The sequence below is a fragment of the Bos mutus genome, chromosome 5, assembly GCF_027580195.1.
Source record: "Bos mutus isolate GX-2022 chromosome 5, NWIPB_WYAK_1.1, whole genome shotgun sequence".
In the NCBI taxonomy this organism is placed as follows: Eukaryota; Metazoa; Chordata; class Mammalia; order Artiodactyla; family Bovidae; genus Bos; species Bos mutus.
In genome coordinates this window covers 44,781,114-44,800,345 of record NC_091621.1, presented here as the reverse complement: position 1 = coordinate 44,800,345, position 19,232 = coordinate 44,781,114, and the positions used below count along the sequence as shown (strand labels likewise).

Here is a 19,232-nt window from a genome sequence, read left to right as displayed (position 1 = left end):
AAGGGTTCTGAGCTCTCCCTCACTGTCTGTGCCTTTTATAAACCCAGACACCTGGCGCTGTCTACGTCACCATGTGGAGCAAACTTCTTGTCACCTTTATGGGCTTGGGGAATTTCTCAGTTGTTTCTCCTCTCCTGGGATAATATCATCAAGATGAGGCTTTGGAAAATCCTACACTCAGGCAACTCTGAAGCCTTGGCAGAATTTTTTCCATAGTTCAGGGCCTGAGGGTGCCAAGGAGCCTAGATCAACCAAGGCCTGGGGACTCTGCATTTTGCGAGATAATTGAGGAGAGGAAGGGAAGCTGGGTTGGGATGATGGTTTTCAGGTCAGCTGGACTCATAACCTCTGACTTCTAGTTTGGGCCACAAGATGCACTAAGACCAGGGACAAAGGGTGGGCCAGCCTATGGTGGGAAGGTGGCCGTGGACCCTGGCAGCTTTGAGAGCAAGAGCCTTCCAGGGGCTTCACAGGTAGGGTCTTGGGGACCAACTCTTCAGGGCAACCTATGACACTTGACCCTTGGCATGGCCAGAAGGAAACTGTGTTTACTCCCACCAAGACGTGGAAAAGCCAGTCATACAACCAAAAAAAAGTATTTGTTCAGCCACTTCATGCTGGGGGATCCATGAAGTGGGTAGATGTGTGTGAGCAGTGGTGTGAGAGTTCAGTATCTGAATCCCTAAAACCCTCTCTGTCCACCCACCTCCATCCCTCTTTGTGTGCCTTCAAGATTCCTCTCCCACACCTGACACAGAGTGTCTTCCTCAACTAGACCTTAAGTGCAAGGCCACACTCCCCAGACAGTCTCTTTCAAAGGCCTCCCTGTTTTCTGGGGCATTTTCAGAAGAGCTTCTCCAATAAGCTCTGGGCCTGGACTGAGTGGTGGGACCTGGGATCCTTTCCAAGAAACTTCAATGGGCAGGAGGCCCCAGCTCCCAGACCTGGAAGACAAGGCAGGCCCAGGGTGGGGGTGAGGGGAGTGCAGAGGCCAGGATGGTTGGAAGGGAAGGTACCTGGGCAACCAATGGGCCATAGAGGGGAAATAATAACAACAACAGTAATGATAACAGCTGATATTTATTGATCACTTACTAGGCACCAGGCATTGTATTAATGCTTTACATATACACTCACTTTATCCATATCACATCCCCGGATAAGTTTGATTATCTTCATTCTAGATACAAAGGTAACTGAGGCTCAGAGAGGTTATGGAATTTTCATCCAGATTGCAAGGTGCAGAGCCCAGGCTTGAACCCAGGTATGTCTGATTCCAGAATTACTTTGACATTATTCCACAGAGAAAAAAGAAGTGTGTCTCTGAAATGGGCATGCTGATGTTCAAGATGTTTCATAAGGACGCCTTGGGCTACCAAAAGTAGACACACACACACACCCTCCATGTACTATCCTCACATCCCATTTGGTCACACACGGTGAATATGGCCTTCTCCCAGTCAACTACCTCTCACACTCAGCTTGATAGTCTAAGCCCACCTTACCCACCCACCATATTCACCATCCCCCTGCCTCCTTTCCCCCTAACCTCATCCATCCCCCATTTTCCAAACCAAAGTAGACTCGCTGCCAGCTGTTCCTCCCACATCCTCTGGCCTCCCTCCCTTTGTGTCTTTGCTTACACGGTTCCCTCTGCCTGAACCCTCCTCCCCTCTCTCTTCCCTGTACATCCAGCTCTTCAGTGTTTTTCATCCCCAACCAAGCTGTCATTTCCTGTAAGACCATACCCTGACCTCTGGCCCCAAGGCGCTGGAGGCTGACTCTCCCACCGAGTACCCTGGCATTAAAGTCAGATCCCCTGCAGCCTTGTATTAAAGTCCTTTGCATGTGCCTGCCCTCTGTGGGGGCTGCAGACTCTTTCCAACTCTGAGCCTGGCTCCTGTTGGGTATCTATTTGCTCCCTGCCTTGGGTATCTATTTGCTCCAGGGGCCTAGGGTGGGGGTAAAGAAGAGACACGACACCAGCTTTCCATCTGTTGACTGGTGGGTTAAACTGGTGCCCCAAGAGATAAAGGGGGCAAGGGATCAATTTCTAGAAGATGTGGCTGAAAATGGAGCAGCCCCCCTCTTCCCCATCACTGTGACCACCAACTGTCTTTATGGGGAAGTCTGTCCTTGAATGTATCAGAAATTGGAGCTGGGTCAGGGATTGGTACTGACACTTGGGGGACCACTGTGCTTTAGTTGTCAAACCTGTCATTTCCATCCTTCAGGTCATGTTAGAGAGTACAACTCAGCCTGCAGGCCTCTGGTCTCTTGGGGCTTTAAATGCACTTAATTATCAGTGTGAACAAAAGCTGATTATTAACCTCCTCATTGATTGTGATAGCACAGAAAATCTGCTCCATCCATCCACCAAAATGCAGGAGATCCAAGCAAGCATCATGAAAGTGCTTCTGTAAGTCTAATTTAAATCTTTAAATTAAGGAAATTAAATACTTTGGGGTAAGTCCATTTCCTCTTGTGAGGGAGATACCAAAGGAAGACTTCTTCAATACCAATTTATTCCCTAAAGAAAATTGGAGTAGAGGGCTTCCCAGGCGGCTCAGGGGTAAAGAACCCACCTGCCAATGCAGGACACACAGGTTCAGTCCCTGGTCCGGAAAGATCCCACATGCAGAGCAACTAAGCCCGTGTGTCACAAACTACTGAGCCCGCTTGCCGCAAAGAGTAGCCCCTCTCTCCACAACTAGACAAAAATCCGCACAGTGACGAAGAGCCAGCAGAGCCAAAAATCAATAATTTTTTAACGAAGAAAACTGGAGTAGAAATTCATAATCCTGAAGCCATTAGACACACAGCTAGAGCTGGGAGCAGAAGCACAGACACTGGAGGTGGGGCTCCATCTTCTACAGAGGATGGCTCTAAGGTTACACTGAAACCCCTGCAAAAATCAAAGCTGGACCAAAGGGATTCAGGCCCACAAGAGAATTGGGAAAGACAGCAAAGGGGGCAGTGAGGCACTCCCTAGAAATGGGACACCAGGCAGCCAAAGCCAGGCATGGCCGGCCAAGGTGACCTCTGCTGTTCCAGGATTTAATTACCCCCTTGCATAATAACAAGTCATATTTAAAAGCAAAGGAAGCCAAAGATGATTTGCGTATTTCTCTTTAATGCAAGCTGCTGAGTTCACACTCTGGTTTCCTCTGTCCATAATTGGACACATAATTAACTACCATTATGACGGCTTGTAGCCTTCTAGGGTTTTGGCCATGAGCAAGCATCAGTTGAGGAGAAGGCTTTGGATCTGATTTCTCTAAGACCCCAAAGCCTAGCAGTCTGGGCTCCTGCCTCCATAAGGAACTTAACTCTCATTCAGTCCTGAAGACTCAGACTCTTCAATCTTGGCAAAGGGCTAGGAGCCTCCTTCCAGATTCTGACTTTGCCCTTGATGGACCCTTCTGTGCTTTACCTTGTTTTTTTTTAATCATTATTTTTATTTGTTTGTTTCTGACTGTGCTGGGTCCTTGTTGCCGCGAGGGCCTTTCTCTAGTTGTGGAGAGCGGGGGCCTTTCTCTAGTTGTGGAGAGCGGGGGCCTTTCTCTAGTTGTGGAGAGCGGGGGCCTTTCTCTAGTTGTGGAGAGCGGGGGCCTTTCTCTAGTTGTGGAGAGCGGGGCCTTTCTCTAGTTGTGGAGAGCGGGGGCCTTTCTCTAGTTGTGGAGAGCGAGGGCCTTTCTCTAGTTGTGGAGAGCGGGGGCCTTTCTCTAGTTGTGAAGAGCGGGGGCCTTTCTCTAGTTGTGAAGAGCGGGGGCTACTCTCTAGTTGCAGCAAGTAAGCTCAGTAGTTGTGGCTCTCAGGCTCTAGAGCACAGATTCAACAGTTGTGGCACACAGGCTTAGTTGCCTCACAGCATGTGGGATCTTCCCAGACCAGAGATCAAACCTGTGTCTCCTGCGTTGGCGGGTGGATTCTTTACCACTGAGCCACCAGCGAAGCCCCCGGTGCTTGATTGTAAATAAGCCATTGATTCACTCTGAGTTCATCTTCCTAATCAAGTAAATGGACACAGTAATTCTGACCTCAGAAGAATGCCCTCGGGGTTAGATGAAATAATGCAGGATAAATTCCTCACACATTGTATGTGCTTGTGTCCTCAGTCGCTTTAGTCGTCTCCTGCTCTTTCCGACCTCACTGACTGTAGCCCACCAGGCTCCTCTGTCCATGGGATTCTCCAAGCAAGAATACTGGAGTGGGTTGCCATGCCTTCCTCCAGGGGATCTTTCCAACCCAGGGATTGAGCTCGCTTCTGTTGCGTCTCCTGCCTTGCAGGCAGATTCTCTAACTGCTGAGCCACCCAGGAAGCCCACACATAGTAGGTACTCCATAAATGTAAACTCCCTTTCTCCTCACCAGTAGAGTGGAGAGAAGTATGAGGGGTGGGGGTGGAGGATCCAGTCTTACTGGGTGAGGAACTATGAGCTGAGTTCTGACAGAGAGGAGAGAGAGTTTTTGTCCCAGGGGAAACAGGATGAATGGCAAATTAATAATAGAATAAACAGAACAAACAAACAAACTAACATTTATGGAGCTGTTATTAAGAGCTAAGTAGGGCCCTAAATGCTACCCTGTCCATTGCGCCCACGCGGGTTCTGTTAGGATCCCTATTTTGCACATGAGGAAACTGAGGTTCGGAAAGGTTATTCACCTGTCCCAGATCATGACAAGAATCTCCAGAACTGACCTCTAAGATGCCTCCCCTTCAACACACACACAGACACACAACACATACACACTCACACAGAGACCTCGCAGAGCCGCACAGAAAACTAAGACCAAAGCTTCCCAGCCTGCAGGGCGGTGGCGCAGGCTGGTGGGGCCGGGGGTGCCTAGCTGCCCAGTTTGGGACTAGAACCAATGCCCCCGCGCTTCCCGGCCCAGTCCCGGCCTAGGGCCGCGGGCGGCCGGCCCCAAGCCCGCAGCGCACGGCCGGCGAAGCTGAGCAGGCGCTACCCGGTCCCATAAAGCGCGCGCGGGCGGGAGGCGAACGCCGTTTTATAGAGGCAGCCGGGAGGCCTGGTTCACTTTAATTCCGGCTCGCAGAGGCTCTCAGCCCGACCTCCAAGCTCATAAACGAGTGGGCCGAGCACTCCTCCTTCCGGCCCGCGGGCCGCGATATAAGGCACATGGTGGGCTTCTGGGTCCAGCTGCCCTCTCCCACCGCCGCTCGCCGCCACAGCACCATGTCCTGCCTCCCATCGCGCGTCTGCATCCCCGGCGGGGTCCGAGCCCTCAGCTGCGTCTCCGCCTGCGGACCCCGCCCCGGCCGCTGCTGCATCACGGCCGCCCCCTACCGTGGCATCTCCTGCTACCGCGGCCTCACCGGGGGCTTCGGTAGCCGCAGCATCTGCGGGGGCTTCCGCGCCGGGTCCTGCGACCGCAGCTTTGGGTACCGTTCTGGCGGCGTGAGCGGCCCCAGCCCTCCCTGCATCACCACCGTGTCAGTCAATGAGAGCCTCCTCACGCCCCTCAACCTGGAGATCGACCCCAACGCGCAGTGCGTGAAGCAAGAGGAGAAGGAGCAGATCAAGTGTCTCAACAACAGATTCGCTGCCTTCATCGACAAGGTGAGTGTCCTTGATCACACCCTTCCTGAACTTTCCCTTCCTGGGTGGGCACTCAAGGGTTAGTCACGGGGGCAAGAGAGATGTGGGCCAGGTGAGCCCCCAGGCTGATGGAGGAGATGGACACACTTCCAAGGCACAGACAGACCAGAGAGATGAGTCTAGAGCAGGGGCTCCTGATTAGAGCACTGTTACTATATACAACCTCTTTCCAGACAGGCAGGGTCCCCATAGACAAGATCCCACCCTTTCTGAGCTCAGAAGTCCTGGCAGGACCTGAGAATTTACAGGCTAGTCTCCCCTGGAAGTTCATTCCTGGTGGCTCAGTGGTGAAGAATTCGTCTGCAATGCAGAAGACCCTGGTTCAATCCCTGGGTGGGCAAGATCCCCTGGAGTAGGAAATGGCAACCCACTCCAGTATTCTTGCCTGGAGAGCAAGAACACAGAAGAACTCTACAAAAAATATCTTAATGACCCAGATAACCACGATGGTGTGATCACTCACCTAGAGCCAGACATCCTGGAGTCCAAAGTCAAGCAGGCCTTAGGAAGCATCACTAAGAACAAAGCTAGTGGAGGTGATCGAATTCCAGTTGAGCTATTTCAAACCCTAAAAGATGATGCTGTGAAAGTCATGCACTCAATATGCCAACAAATTTGGAAAACTCAGCAGTGGCCACAGGACTGGAAAAGTTCAGTTTTCATTCCAATCCAGAAGAAAGGCAAGGCCAAAGAATGTTCAAACTACCACACAATTGCACTCATCTCACACACTAGCGAAGTAATGCTCAAAATTCTCCAAGCGAGGTTTCAACAGTACGTGAACCAAGAACTTCCAGATGTTCAAGCTGGATTTAGAAAAGGCAGAGGAACCAGAGACCAAATTGCCAACATCCGCTGGATCATCGAAAAAGCAAGAGAACTCCAGAAATACATCTACTTCTGCTTTATTGACTACACCAAAGCCTTTGACTGTGTGGATCACAACAAACTGTGGAAAATTCAAGAGATGGGAGTACCAGACTACTTTGTCTGTCTTCTGAAAAACTTGTATGCAGATCAAGAAGTAACAGTTGGAACTGGACATGGAACAACAGCCTGGTTCCAAATTGGGAAAGGAGTGTGTCAAGGCTGTATACTGTCACATGCTTATTTAACTTATATGCAGAGTACATCATGCAAAATGCCAGGCTGGATGATGCACAAGCTGGAATCAAGATTGCAGGGAGAAAAATCAATAACCTGAGATACGCAGATGACACCACCCTTATGGCAGAAAGCAAAGAAGAACTGAAGAGCCTCTTGATGAAAATGAAAGAGGAGAGTGAAAAAGTTTGCTTAAAACTCAACATTCAGAAAACAAAGATCATGGAACCCGGTCCCATCACTTCATGGCAAAAAGTTGGGGAACAATGGAAACAGTGAGAGACTTTATTTTCTTGGGCTCCCTCCAAAATCACTGCAGATGGTGACTGCAGCCATGAAATTAAAAGACGCTTACTCCTTGGAAGAAAAGCTATGACCAACCTAGAAAGCATATTAAAAAGCAGAGACATTACTTTGCCAGCAAACGTCCGTCTAGTCAAAGCTATGGTTTTTCCAGTAGTCACATATGGATGTGAGAGTTGGACTATAAAGAAAGTTGAGCACCGAAGAATTGATGCTTTTGAACTGTGGTGTTGGAGAAGACTCTTGAGAGTCCATTGGACTGCAAGGAGCTCAAACCAGTCAATCCTAAAGGGAATCAGCCCGGAATATTCATTGGAAGGACTGATGCTGAAACTGAAGCTCCAATACTTTGGCCACCTGATGTGAAGAACTAACTCACTGGAAAAGACCCTGCTGGGAAAGATTGAAGGCAGGAGGAGAAGGGGATGACAGAGGATGAGATGGTTGGATGGCATCACCGACTCGATGGACATGAGTTTAAGCAAGCTCCGGGAGTTGGTGATGGACAGGGAGGCCTGGCATGCTGCAGTCCATGGGGTTGCAAAGAGTCAGATACAACTGAGCGACTGAACTGAACTCTCCTGGAAATGGGGAATGAGGACTGTTGATATTTTATGTGGTATAAATTTAGATGTTTTAGATGTCCCATTGAAGCATTAAATAACATCAAAACACCTGATGAAAAAATTCATCTCTTTAATCTATTAATTTAATTTATTTATTCTTGCCTTAAGAACCCCATGAACAGTATGAAAAGGCAAAATGATAGGATACTGAAAGAGGAACTCCCCAGGTCAGTAGGTGCCCAATATGCTACTGGAGATCAGTGGAGAAATAACTCCAGAAAGAATGAAGGGATGGAGCCAAAGCAAAAACAATACCCAGTTGTGGATGGGACTGGTGATAGAAGCAAGGTCCGATGCTGTAAAGAGCAATATTGCATAGGAACCTGGAATGTCAGGTCCATGAATCAAGGCAAATTGGAAGTATTCAAACAAGAGATGGCAAGAGTGAATGTCGACATTCTAGGAATCAGCGAACTGAAATGGACTGGAATGGGTGAATTTAACTCAGATGACCATTATATCTACTACTGTGGGCAGGAATCCCTCAGAAGAAATGGAGTAGGCATCATGGTCAACAAGAGAGTCTGAAATGCAGTACTTGGATGCAATCTCAAAAACGACAGAATGATCTCTGTTCATTTCCAAGGCAAACCATTCAATATCATAGTAATCCGAGTCTATGCCCCAACCGGTAACGCTGAAGAAACTGAAGTTGAACGGTTCTATGAAGACCTACAAGACCTTTTAGAACTAACACCCAAAAAAGATGTCCTTTTCATTATAGGGGACTGGAATGCAAAAGTAGGAAGTCAAGAAACACCTGGAGTAACAGGCAAATTTGGCCTTGGAATATGGAATGAAGCAGGGCAAAGACTGATAGAGTTTTGCCAAGAAAATGCACTGGTCATAACAAACACCCTCTTGCAACAACACAAGAGAAGACTCTATACATGGACATCACCAGATGGTCAACACCAAAATCAGATTGATTATATTCTTTGCAGCCAAAGATGGAGAAGCTCTATACAGTCAGCAAAAACAAGACCAGGAGCTGACTGTGGCTCAGATCATGAAATCCTTATTGCCAAATTCAGACTTTAATTGAAGAAAGTAGGGAAAACCACTAGACCATTCAGGTATGACCTAAATCAAATCCCTTATGATTATACAGTGGAAGTGAGAAATAGATTTAAGGGCCTAGATCTGATAGATAGAGTGCCTGATGAACTATGGAATGAGGTTCGTGACATTGTACAGGAGACAGGGATCAAGACCATTCCCATAGAAAAGAAATGCAAAAAAGCAAAATGGCTGTCTGGGGAGGCCTTACAAATAGCTATGAAAAGAAGAGAAGTGAAAAGCAAAGGAGAAAAGGAAAGATATAAACATCTGAATGCAGAGTTTCAAAGAAAAGCAAGAAAAGATAAGAAAGCCTTCTTCAGCAATCAATGCAAAGAAATAGAGGAAAACAACAGAATGGGAAAGACTAGGGATCTCTTCAAAAAATCAGAGATACCAAAGGAACATTTCATGCAAAGATGAGCTCGATAAAGGACAGAAATGGTATGGACCTAACAGAAGCAGAAGATATTAAGAAGAGATGGCAAGAATACACAGAAGAACTGTGCAAAAAAGATCTTCACGACCCAGATAATCACTGGTGTGATCACTGACCTAGAGCCAGACATCCTGGAATGTGAAGTCAAGTGGGCCTTAGAAAGCATCACTACGAACAAAGCTAGTGGAGGTGATGGAATTCCAGTTGAGCTATTCCAAATCCTGAAAGATGATGCTGTGAAAGTGCTGCACTCAATATGCCAGCAAATTTGGAAAACTCAGCAGTGGCCACAGGACTGGAAAAGGTCAGCTTTCATTCCAGTCCCAAAGAAAGGCAATGCCAAAGAATGCGCAAACTACCACACAATTGCACTCATCTCCCATGCTAGTAAAGTAATGCTCAAAATTCTCCAAGCCAGGCTTCAGCAATATGTGAACCGTGAACTTCCTGATGTTCAAGCTGGTTTTAGAAAAAGCAGAGGAACCAGAGATCAAATTGCCAACATCCGCTGGATCATGGAAAAAGCAAGAGAGTTCCAGAAAAACATCTATTTCTGCTTTATTGACTATGCCAAAGCCTTTGACTGTGTGGATCACAATAAACTGTGAAAAATTCCGAAAGAGATGGGCATACCAGACCACCTGATCTGCCTCTTGAGAAATTTGTATGCAGGTCAGGAAGCAACAGTTAGAACTGGACATGGAACAACAGACTGGTTCCAAATAGGAAAAGGAGTTCGTCAAGGCTGTATATTGTCACCCTGCTTATTTAACTTATATGCAGAGTACATCATGAGAAACGCTGGACTGGAAGAAACACAAGCTGGAATCAAGATTGCCGGGAGAAATCTCAGTAACTTCAGATATGCAGATGACACCACCCTTATGGCAGAAAGTGAAGAGGAACTCAAAAGCCTCTTGATGAAAGTGAAAGTGGAGAGTGAAAAAGTTGGCTTAAAGCTCAACATTCAGCAAACGAAGATCATGGCATCCAGTCCCACCACTTCATGGGAAATAGATGGGGAAACAGTGGAAACAGCGTCAGACTTTATTTTTCTGGGCTCCAAAATCACTACAGATGGTGACTGCAGCCATGAAATTAAAAGACACTTACTCCTTGGAAGGAAAGTTATGACCAACCTAGATAGCATAGTCAAAAGCAGAGACATTACTTTGCCAACAAAGGTTCGTCTAGTCAAGGCTATGGTTTTTCCCGTGGTCATATATGGATGTGAGAGTTGGACTGTGAAGAAGGCTGAGCGCCAAAGAATTGATGCTTTTGAACTGTGGTATTGGAGAAGACTCTTGAGAGTCCCTTGGACTGCAAGGAGATCCAACCAGTCCATTCTGAAGGAGATCAGCCCTGGGATTTCTTTGGAAGGAATGATACTAAAGCTGAAACTCCAGTACTTTGGCCACCACCTGGGAAGAGTTGACTCATTGGAAAAGACTGTGATGCTGGGAGGCATTGGGGGCAGGAGGAGAAGGGTTCGACAGAGGATGAGATGGCTGGATGGCATCACTGACTCGATGAACGTGAGTCTCAGTGAACTCCGGGAGTTGGTGATGGACAGGGAGGCCTGGCGTGCTGCAATTCATGGGGTCGCAAAGAGTCGGACACGACTGATCTGATCTGATCTGATCTGAATTTATTTAATTTGATCCTTAAAATCAAATTGGGGAAATCTCATTAGGTATTAATATGTCTTTAATATCCCTGTAATAGTTGCTGCTGCTGCTGCTAAGCCACTTCAGTCGTGTCCGACTCTGTGCGACCCCATAGACGGCAACCTACCAGGCTCCCCCGTCCCTGGGATTCTCCAGGCCAGAACACTGGAGTGGGTTGCCATTTCCTTCTCCAATGCAGGAAAGTGAAAAGTGAAAGTGAAGTCGCTCAGTCGTGTCCGACTCTTTGCGACCCCATGGACTGCAGCCTACCTGGCTCCTACAACCATGGGATTTTCCAGGCAAGAGTACTGGAGTGGGGTGCCATTGCCTTCTCTGTCTAATACTTGCTAATACTTGCTACTCTCATGCTTTTAATGAAAGAGAGCAAGCCTCAGCTTCAAAGCTGTCTGGGGCAACAGTTTCAGCTAGAATGTCATGCTTTCTGTTTTCCTCTTATGTATGCCTAGTGATACTGGTTTTACAGCTATGATGCTAATATAAAGCTACCCCTTTAAGCCCCATTTAAGTGTTTGGTGAAATACTAAACAAATCCATTTGTAGATAAATCATGAGTAAAACAGGCAAAATCCTGAAGTTGGCCTGTGAAGGGTTCATGTTTGAGAATCACTGCCACCAGAGTAGTCCTCTGAGTGCACACAGAGGAGAAAGGAGATGGGGAATTATGGCAGGACCGGCCCCAGCCCCCACCCACATTCCCTGAGAGTGGGTGGCAGAGCAGGGGTCCAAGCCTGGCTCTTCCAGGCTCTCCAGGCCCCTGAGGCTAGGGAGTTCAAAGTTTGGGGCCCAGCTCCCCCACTCCTCTCGAGCGAGAGCTGGCCCCCTTCAGCAGGCACTCCATCCTGAGTGTGCTGGAGCTCACACCCGGGAAAGGTGGACAGGGAGTGGAGCAGAAAGGGTCCTGGCCCAGGAGCAGACAGCATGGGCTCTGTGTCGTTTCTCCACTGATTCTCTGTGTGATGCTTCTCTGTGTGTGGCTTCCCCCCTCAGCCCCAAAGCTGTGCTAGGTGCAGTGTGTGTGCTGGCCACGACTCTGAAAGGAAACACAGGGATCAAGACAGGCAAGCAACTCACCACCATGGCTCGAGCCCTGCCAGCTAAGACCCCCTAAAATGATCCCACGTGATATCAGCAGTGCCCTTTCCCCATTTCTGGGAGCTCCACAGGGATTGCCTAGCTGCGTTCATCGGGTTGGATGAAAGGATTTCGGGCCTGTAAAAGGCAAGGCAATGTCCCAAATCCAGCTAAAAAAATCTGAGAGGGGAAACTGGAGACCAGGGAGCCTGGTCCTGTTTGCTGATTCCTTTCTGGCGGCACCGTGATTGCTGCTGTCACATCTGTCCAGTTTGAATGATTTCTAGCGTTGGTTTGCATGCTTTACTATCATCCCCCCTTCACATTACCTGCCTGGCTTCCAGACACATAAGAGTGTGTGTCTCCTCACACAGGAGTGTGTGTCATCCTCCACCAGGCCTCTTCAGACCCCAGCCTTCCTACTTGGTGAGAAACTGCCCTCTCCAACCTCCCTCCCCAGGTAGGAAGCCCTGCCCAGGCTGACCATCCATTCAAGCCCCAGGCTGGCCACTGAGGACAGAGCTCCCCTGCACTGGTGAGGTTCACAGTGAAAGGCTTTCCTCTTACTCTAACCCTCTCAACCCTCCTCTACACTCCTTTCCTCCAGGAAACCTTCCCTGATTGTCACTACTGTCAACCCCTATCTGTCTCTGCCCCAACCCAACCCAGCACAACCCATATGCCCTTCAGTGTCGCACTTACCCCAGCCAGGCCCAACTGGACAGACCCTCACTCAGATTCGAGCAAGCAATCAGGGACAAGGAGTCTCCAGCTGCCTCCTAAGGCCAGGAGAGCCCAGCAAGGATGATGCCATCCACCCACCCTCTGCCTCTGCACACCTTGCTGTGAGCTCCAGTTCTCTCACTCTGCCTGCTCTTGCAGGAGGGCTGGGCTTACTGGCTCCTCTCACTGTTTCTCCCACCTCCACACCAGGTGCGCTTCCTGGAGCAGCAGAACAAGCTGCTGGAGACCAAGCTGCAGTTCCACCAGGACCGCGAGTGCTGTGAGAGCAACCTGGAGGCCCTTTACGAGGGCTACATCCAAACGCTGAAGCGGGAGGCTGAGCATGTGGAGGCTGACGGCAGGAGGCTGGCCTCACAGTCCAACCACATACAGGAGGCACTGGAGGGCTACAAGAAGAAGTGAGTGCATCGGGGAGGAGGCTGTGGAGAAAAGAAATGGGGTGCAATCAAAGCAGGATAGATTTGGGTTAGACCCCTAGAAGAACTTTCCACTAGGAAGTAGAGAGTGACAGAAAGACTGTGGGGAAATTTTTTTCTTTTCTGAAATGGGAGAGGAATCACTGGCAAGTCTGTGCTTCTCCAGCCACCTCATCATTCTGTGTTTATTTTATTTTGATTTATCAAGCATTTATCTATGTTCCAGGTGCTGTGTTGGGCCCTGAAGAGGGGTAAGGATAAGAAAGTCAAGAGAACAGGAAAAGGGGACACCTAAACTAGATCAGGGTGCCGCCACCACCACTGGGGAATTAGCTTCAGGAACAGAAAGGAGGCCTACAAGAATGTGCATGGCACCCACCCTGCCTCTAAAACAGGAAGAACAGTGGGTGACATGGCTGGTTTGGGTGCCCATAGGAGAGGGATGGACAATTTTTGATTCCATGACCACGTCCAAAAGATCCAGTTCCTGGAATGTGTTTGTCTGAGCCTTCCTCCTCTTTGCTTCTCCTCAAATCCCAGCCTATTGAAACTCTGGCCACTGAAACTTGTGCCCTTTTTGTCCCCAGGTATGAAGAGGAGGTGGCCCTCAGGGCCACTGCTGAGAATGAATTTGTGGCCCTGAAGAAGGTGAGTGGCCCCAGAATACACATCCCACAACTCAGAACCGTGGACAGAGGTGGAGGGAGCACTCTGTGATTCAGTGAAGCTAAGTGACTTCCCCGGAATCACACAGCCCAACCTCTCCCCTATTTCTTTCTCCAAATGTCCCAGTGCTCCCTGAGTGGCCCTGGACATCAGAGCAGTGCTTCAAACAGGGCAATCTTCCACCATCCAAGCTAACTCCCACCTGCCCAATGGCTTCCCACCTCCTCCTGCTCTGAGCCTGGCAGAAAACAGGCACTGCATAAATTTTTGTGAACAGAAGAGCACCTGAATGCTTGGGGATGACTCCATCCTTGGCCAGCAATGGTTGGGAAATGCTGGCATGAACAGAGCTGTTGCTCCTCACCTCTTAGGACTTGACTCAGCAATACCGCCCTCAGTACACTGAGACACAGACCAAGCAAGGGTCTCGCCCTGAGTCACATTGGTTTGGGAGCAGAGTTGATCCCTGGGATGACTTCTGACCACACATCTCTAGATTTCTTTCCATAACATTCCAGAGCAGGGAGAAGTGGGTCAGCGTTAGAACTGAGCTATTTTACATTAGATCCTACGTTTCATGATAGTGCCTTCTAGAGGGATCATCCTAGTACCAAGGGGAATGCCTGGAAACATCGGGACCCCCTCTCACCCATACCTGCTCCTGACCCCTCAAAATGAGTAAAGGACTTCACTAACACCATGACACCAGGCACCAGAATGAGCAGCTAAGGAGGGTCCAGGGAGTGCGCCCTCCCTGCTGGGGAGAGCTCTGTGCTGTCTCCCCACTGAGACTCTTGCCCCTCCCTCTCCCTGTAGGATGTGGATGGAGCCTACCTCCATAAGTCAGAGCTTGAGGCCAACGTGGAGGCCCTGACCCAGGAGACTGACTTCCTGCGGCAGATGTATGAGGAGGTGAGGGGCCACAAAGCAGCTGGGCACCAAGGAGGATGGCAGTTAGACACTGGAAAGTACTCGCCACCATTTGGCTCCTGAAACTCTTGGTTTGGGGACATAGGGCAGAGTTGAGGAACCCGAGGCAGGTTTACTGTCAGAAGGTGAAAGGTATAGCTTCGTGTCTTACCTGCCAAGCCCAGACAAACTGGTGCTCCCAGTTAGCATGGTGACAGTTATCACAAATTTCAAGTTCTAGTCCTAGATCCAAAGGATCAAGACAGGAGGCCCTGACTGAAGTCAGGTAAGCAGGCCTCAGAGCTGGACTCCTCTCAGCCTCAGGCCTCTGGTCCTGAGGAGCACTGAGAGCTTCCAGGGTTGAAGGAAGATGTCACCTTTGAACTGAGGTTTCAGACAGTGAGGCTGTGGAAGAAGCAGGGGCAGGGGACAGGAAAGGAGGTGAGAAAGCGGGCTGCCTGGAGGGGGGCTATGGTCCAAGGGGCTCTTAACACTCCCCTACTTCCCCTCAGGAGCTCCAAGTTCTCCACACCCACATCTCAGACACCTCGGTCATCGTCAAGATGGACAACAGCCGGGACCTGAACATGGACAGCATTGTGGCTGAGATCCAGGCTCAGTATGACGACACTGCCGGTCGCAGCCGGGCGGAGGCTGAGTCCTGGTACCGCAGCAAGGTGAGTGGCCCAGCACTCCCTTCCCAGAACAGGGATGCCAAAATCTGAAAGCATTAGCAGAGTGGGGAGGGATGCTGAAAAAGCATTGACCTTTGTCTGGGTGGGCAAGGGAAGGGCGGGCAGCTCTCGGGATGGGGTGCAGATGTGCAAGCTGTGGAGTTCAGTCGGATGACATAGCCTGTGTTTCATGAGCATCTGTGCTTCTCCCCAGTGTGAGGAGATCAAGGCCACAGTGATCCGGCACGGGGAGACCCTGCGCTGCACCAAGGAGGAGATCAACGAGCTGAACTGCATGATCCAGAGGCTGACGGCTGAGGTCGAGAATGCCAAGTGCCAGGTACAGGGTCCTGGCCCACCCCTCAGTGTAGAAAGAGAACAGGGTTGGCCTGAGGCAGGGAGATTGAAGTCAGACACCTTGCCAAAGTGTGGGAAAAGGAGCAACGTGAAACTTCAGGCAGGTCCCCTCCATAGACAATGTTCTCCATTCCCCCTGAATGTGGGTTGTGGGGGCAGGGCTATGGAGGAGAATGGAGTGACCTGGTCTTTCATGGTCTCTGAGGCAAAATGAGGCAGGGGAAATAGCAGTCTGAGGGGCCGGAAACCTACGCTCTCTAACCAGCCCTGCCACTAGCTCATCACGTGACTTGGGGGGCCCATTTCACCTCTCTGGCCCATTGTTTTAGGTCAGCGATCACACACTGAGATGTCCCCAGAGATTTGTGAATGAGCGAAGCAGGCCATACCAAAGGCACTAGGGTTTGGTAAACTGGAAAGCACAATGGGCAGAGCTCATCAGATCAAACTGAGACAGGCCCTGTGGAAAAGCAGGCCCAATGTGGCCAGATCCTCAGATTTTTCAAGAGACGCCAGGAATGTGGGTTTATACGTTAAATTTCAAAAAGTTAAGGACACTGTGCCGACATTCCCCAAGAGCACTAATTTGCAACCCCTGACCCAACAAACCAGTAAGGCCCCTTCTTCCCCTGACAGTCAATGGCCAGTGGATACCTGGTCTCTGACCCTAAGTCCAAAAGAAGGAGCCTTAATAACCTTACCCTCCCCCCCAGAACTCCAAGCTGGAGGCTGCAGTGACCCAGGCTGAGCAGCAGGGTGAGGCGGCCCTTAATGATGCCAGCTGCAAGCTAGCAGGGCTGGAGGAGGCTCTGCAGAAGGCCAAGCAGAACATGGCCTCCCTGCTCAAGGAGTACCAGGAGGTGATGAACTCCAAGCTGGGCCTGGACATCGAGATCGCCACCTACAGGCGCCTGCTGGAGGGCGAGGAGCAGAGGTGAGGACCACATCTGTGCAGAGGATGTCTCTTCACCCTCCAACCTGTGTTCAGAGCCAGGAACGTGTCTACATCTTATTTATATCTAATTTGCATCAAGATTATTTGGAGGAGGGAATTTGCTGGTTCTGCTCTCCCCAACTAATTTTTGTCTCTTTCTTCTCCCCACAAGGTTGTGTGAAGGCATCGGAACTCTGAATGTCTGTAAGTAATCTGTACTGTGGGTCCTAAAATAAGAGCCTGGGGTTCCTGGTGGGCAAACTTTTTACCAAATGGCCAAATAGTAAATATTTTAGACTTGGTGGGTCACGCGGTCTCTGCTCAACTGCTCTGCTTATTGTAATGTGAAAGCAGCCACAGCCATAGCAATACTTAATAGATGTGATTAGGTTTCAATAAAGCTTTATATACAAAGACAGGAGGCCCTCAAGGGGCCACAGCTTAAGACCCTGAAAGGAAGGAGGGGGGTGTGGCAGTGAATGATTGTAATAACTTAAATAGCTGTTCCTGCCTATAGGGAGGGCCTGGTCTGTTTTTCTAGGATGCTTGAGGTTGGACTACAGGAAGGAGTGTCCGGGTATGATGGTGTTTGAGGGGGAAGGGGAATAGAATGGAGGGAAGGGGCTCTGAGCAAGAGAAGAATGGGTGGGGGGACTCTGGCTAGCAGGCAGGAGCAGCTGACGACAGCCTTGCACGAGGACTGAGCCACATCTTTCTGCCCCGCAGGTGTCAGCAGCTCCCGAGGCGGGGTCGTCTGCGGGGACCTCAGCATGTCTGGCTCCCGGCCGGTGACGGGCAGCGTCTGCAGCGCCCCCTGCAGCGGGAACCTGGCGGTGAGCACCGGCCTGTGCGCGCCCTGCGGCCAGAGTAGTGGAAACAGCCGCCTGTTGCGCTTTGCATAGCGCCTTCCGCTTTGTAAACTCACCGCTCCGCAAGCCAATCCTACCTGCCTCGGGCGGCGGCAGGTCTTGGAGCTTCTGGAACTAGCCGGCTTGACCTGCCCCAACGGCTGCTTTCTCCTCCTGCATCTCTCCTGCGGTTTGTCTCTTCATTTCTTTCAGGGAGAGGGGCGGGCTACTAGCCCCCAACACCCCAGAGTCAGAATGACCGGTTTCCTCCAGCCCTGGGCAAAGAGCCCATCCAGACTCGGGCTGCTCTGGGAGCTTGGACGCCCTTGGCTTCTAAGGGACAGACTGGCCCCAGGGCCCCTCGGGTGCCTCCTAAACCCTCCCACGGTGCCCGAGTTTGCGTCCCCGGGGGTGGGGGGAACAACTTTATGCCCCCGCCTCCCTTCCACTCTCTCCCTTGTGCTTGGTCTCCAAGTTTCCAATTAAGCTCATGACCCAAATATAACGCTCTCTGAGAATCTCCCTACACATGTGGACTGCCAGCTCCGTTTCTGCCCTCTTCCAAGGGAACAGAGGAACTGTTCTAAGCAAAGAGGGAGAGAGGGCTGTCTCTAAGGTACCCTGCCCCTAGGACCACACTGCACAACCTGAAGGGTGCCTGGGGGTGTCCTGCCCCCAAAATCCAGACACACGGAGGCATAAGGGGGAGCTGGGAGGGAAGTGAGAGGGGCTGCAGGGAGCCAGCAGGGGAAGGGTCTCATCACATGTGGCCGCTGAAACACCAGTGGTCCCCTTCCTCTACTCCCTCACTCCACTCCCACCTCAGTATATGAAAATTCCTGACCATGGGGTCAAACACACAGCCTTCATCTCTTTCCACAAACCAATACTTCCTAGATAGTCCCCTCCAACCCTGCCCCCACACCCACCACCTCCATCACCTCCAGGGCATCCCAGTCAGAGACCTCCTACCTCCCCTCCAGTACCCAAGATATGAGCTGCTGTCCATCAGAGATGGATACTCCCAAGCACAGACCCCCAAACATCCCACACACTCAGACACACACACCACGTCAGAGACCCTGACATATACAGATACAGTCCCATCAAGCAGAGCCTTAACATACTGATGCCCTCCCCGATCCCCACCCCATCAGGGATCCAGATCCACAGCCCGTCCCTGGGTGAGGCAGGTGAGACAACCCCCTACCAGGGATCCAGACTCTGGGACCCGCTCACCATAAAGTCCTCCCAAACACACACAGACCTCCCCCCACTGCCATCACTCCCACAGAATCCCAGAACCCCTCCAGGACCTCAGACGCACACCATCCAGGGCCCAGGGCCTGGCCAACTCAGCACCAGGAAGGGCTGAACTGCCAGTTGGCTGGTCCACCCGAAACCCAGGCCCGGGGCAGCTAAATGTTTGTGGTCTTCTCACCACTGAGGAATGTTCTCTGACAGCACAGGGCATTGGCAGGAGGAGGGGGTGTGCAAACAGCCCTCCCACCCCCTCAGCAGGAGAGGAGTCCTGTGCCCACTTCCTGGCAGAACCAGAACTTCCAGGGCTTTCTGGCTTGTTCAGGAGAGGAGCTGGAATCAGCCCCAGCCTTGAGAGGGGCCACAGCCTCACTCTAACTAAGAGCCAGTTTCCGTTCAGCAGCACCCCACGTCACCAGTGTGCTCTCCCAGTGCTCTCTAGAGCCCCTCCCTTGCCTCACCTTCCCCTCCGGGCCTAATGAAGCCAGGATACCAGGTGCCAGGCAGGGG

The 19,232-nt window shown here is 50.6% G+C and overlaps 2 protein-coding genes across 2 annotated transcripts; both read left to right on the top strand.

The window, feature by feature from the left end:
* The first annotated feature begins 1,075 nt into the window (after positions 1–1,075).
* Positions 1,076–19,121, top strand: LOC138987937 (keratin, type II microfibrillar, component 7C-like). The gene has a single exon (XM_070370833.1). The coding sequence runs from the start codon at positions 5,145–5,147 to the stop codon at positions 5,646–5,648; it is 504 nt and encodes a 167-aa protein (XP_070226934.1). The 5' UTR covers positions 1,076–5,144; the 3' UTR covers positions 5,649–19,121.
* On the top strand, positions 11,391–17,516 carry LOC102272506 (keratin, type II cuticular Hb1-like). The gene is made up of 10 exons (XM_070370116.1): positions 11,391–11,460; positions 12,312–12,340; positions 12,848–13,056; positions 13,662–13,722; positions 14,557–14,652; positions 15,162–15,326; positions 15,538–15,663; positions 16,394–16,614; positions 16,787–16,818; positions 17,341–17,516. Exons 1-10 carry the CDS (start codon positions 11,391–11,393, stop codon positions 17,514–17,516), a joined length of 1,185 nt encoding a protein of 394 aa, XP_070226217.1.
* Positions 19,122–19,232: the final 111 nt, after the last annotated feature.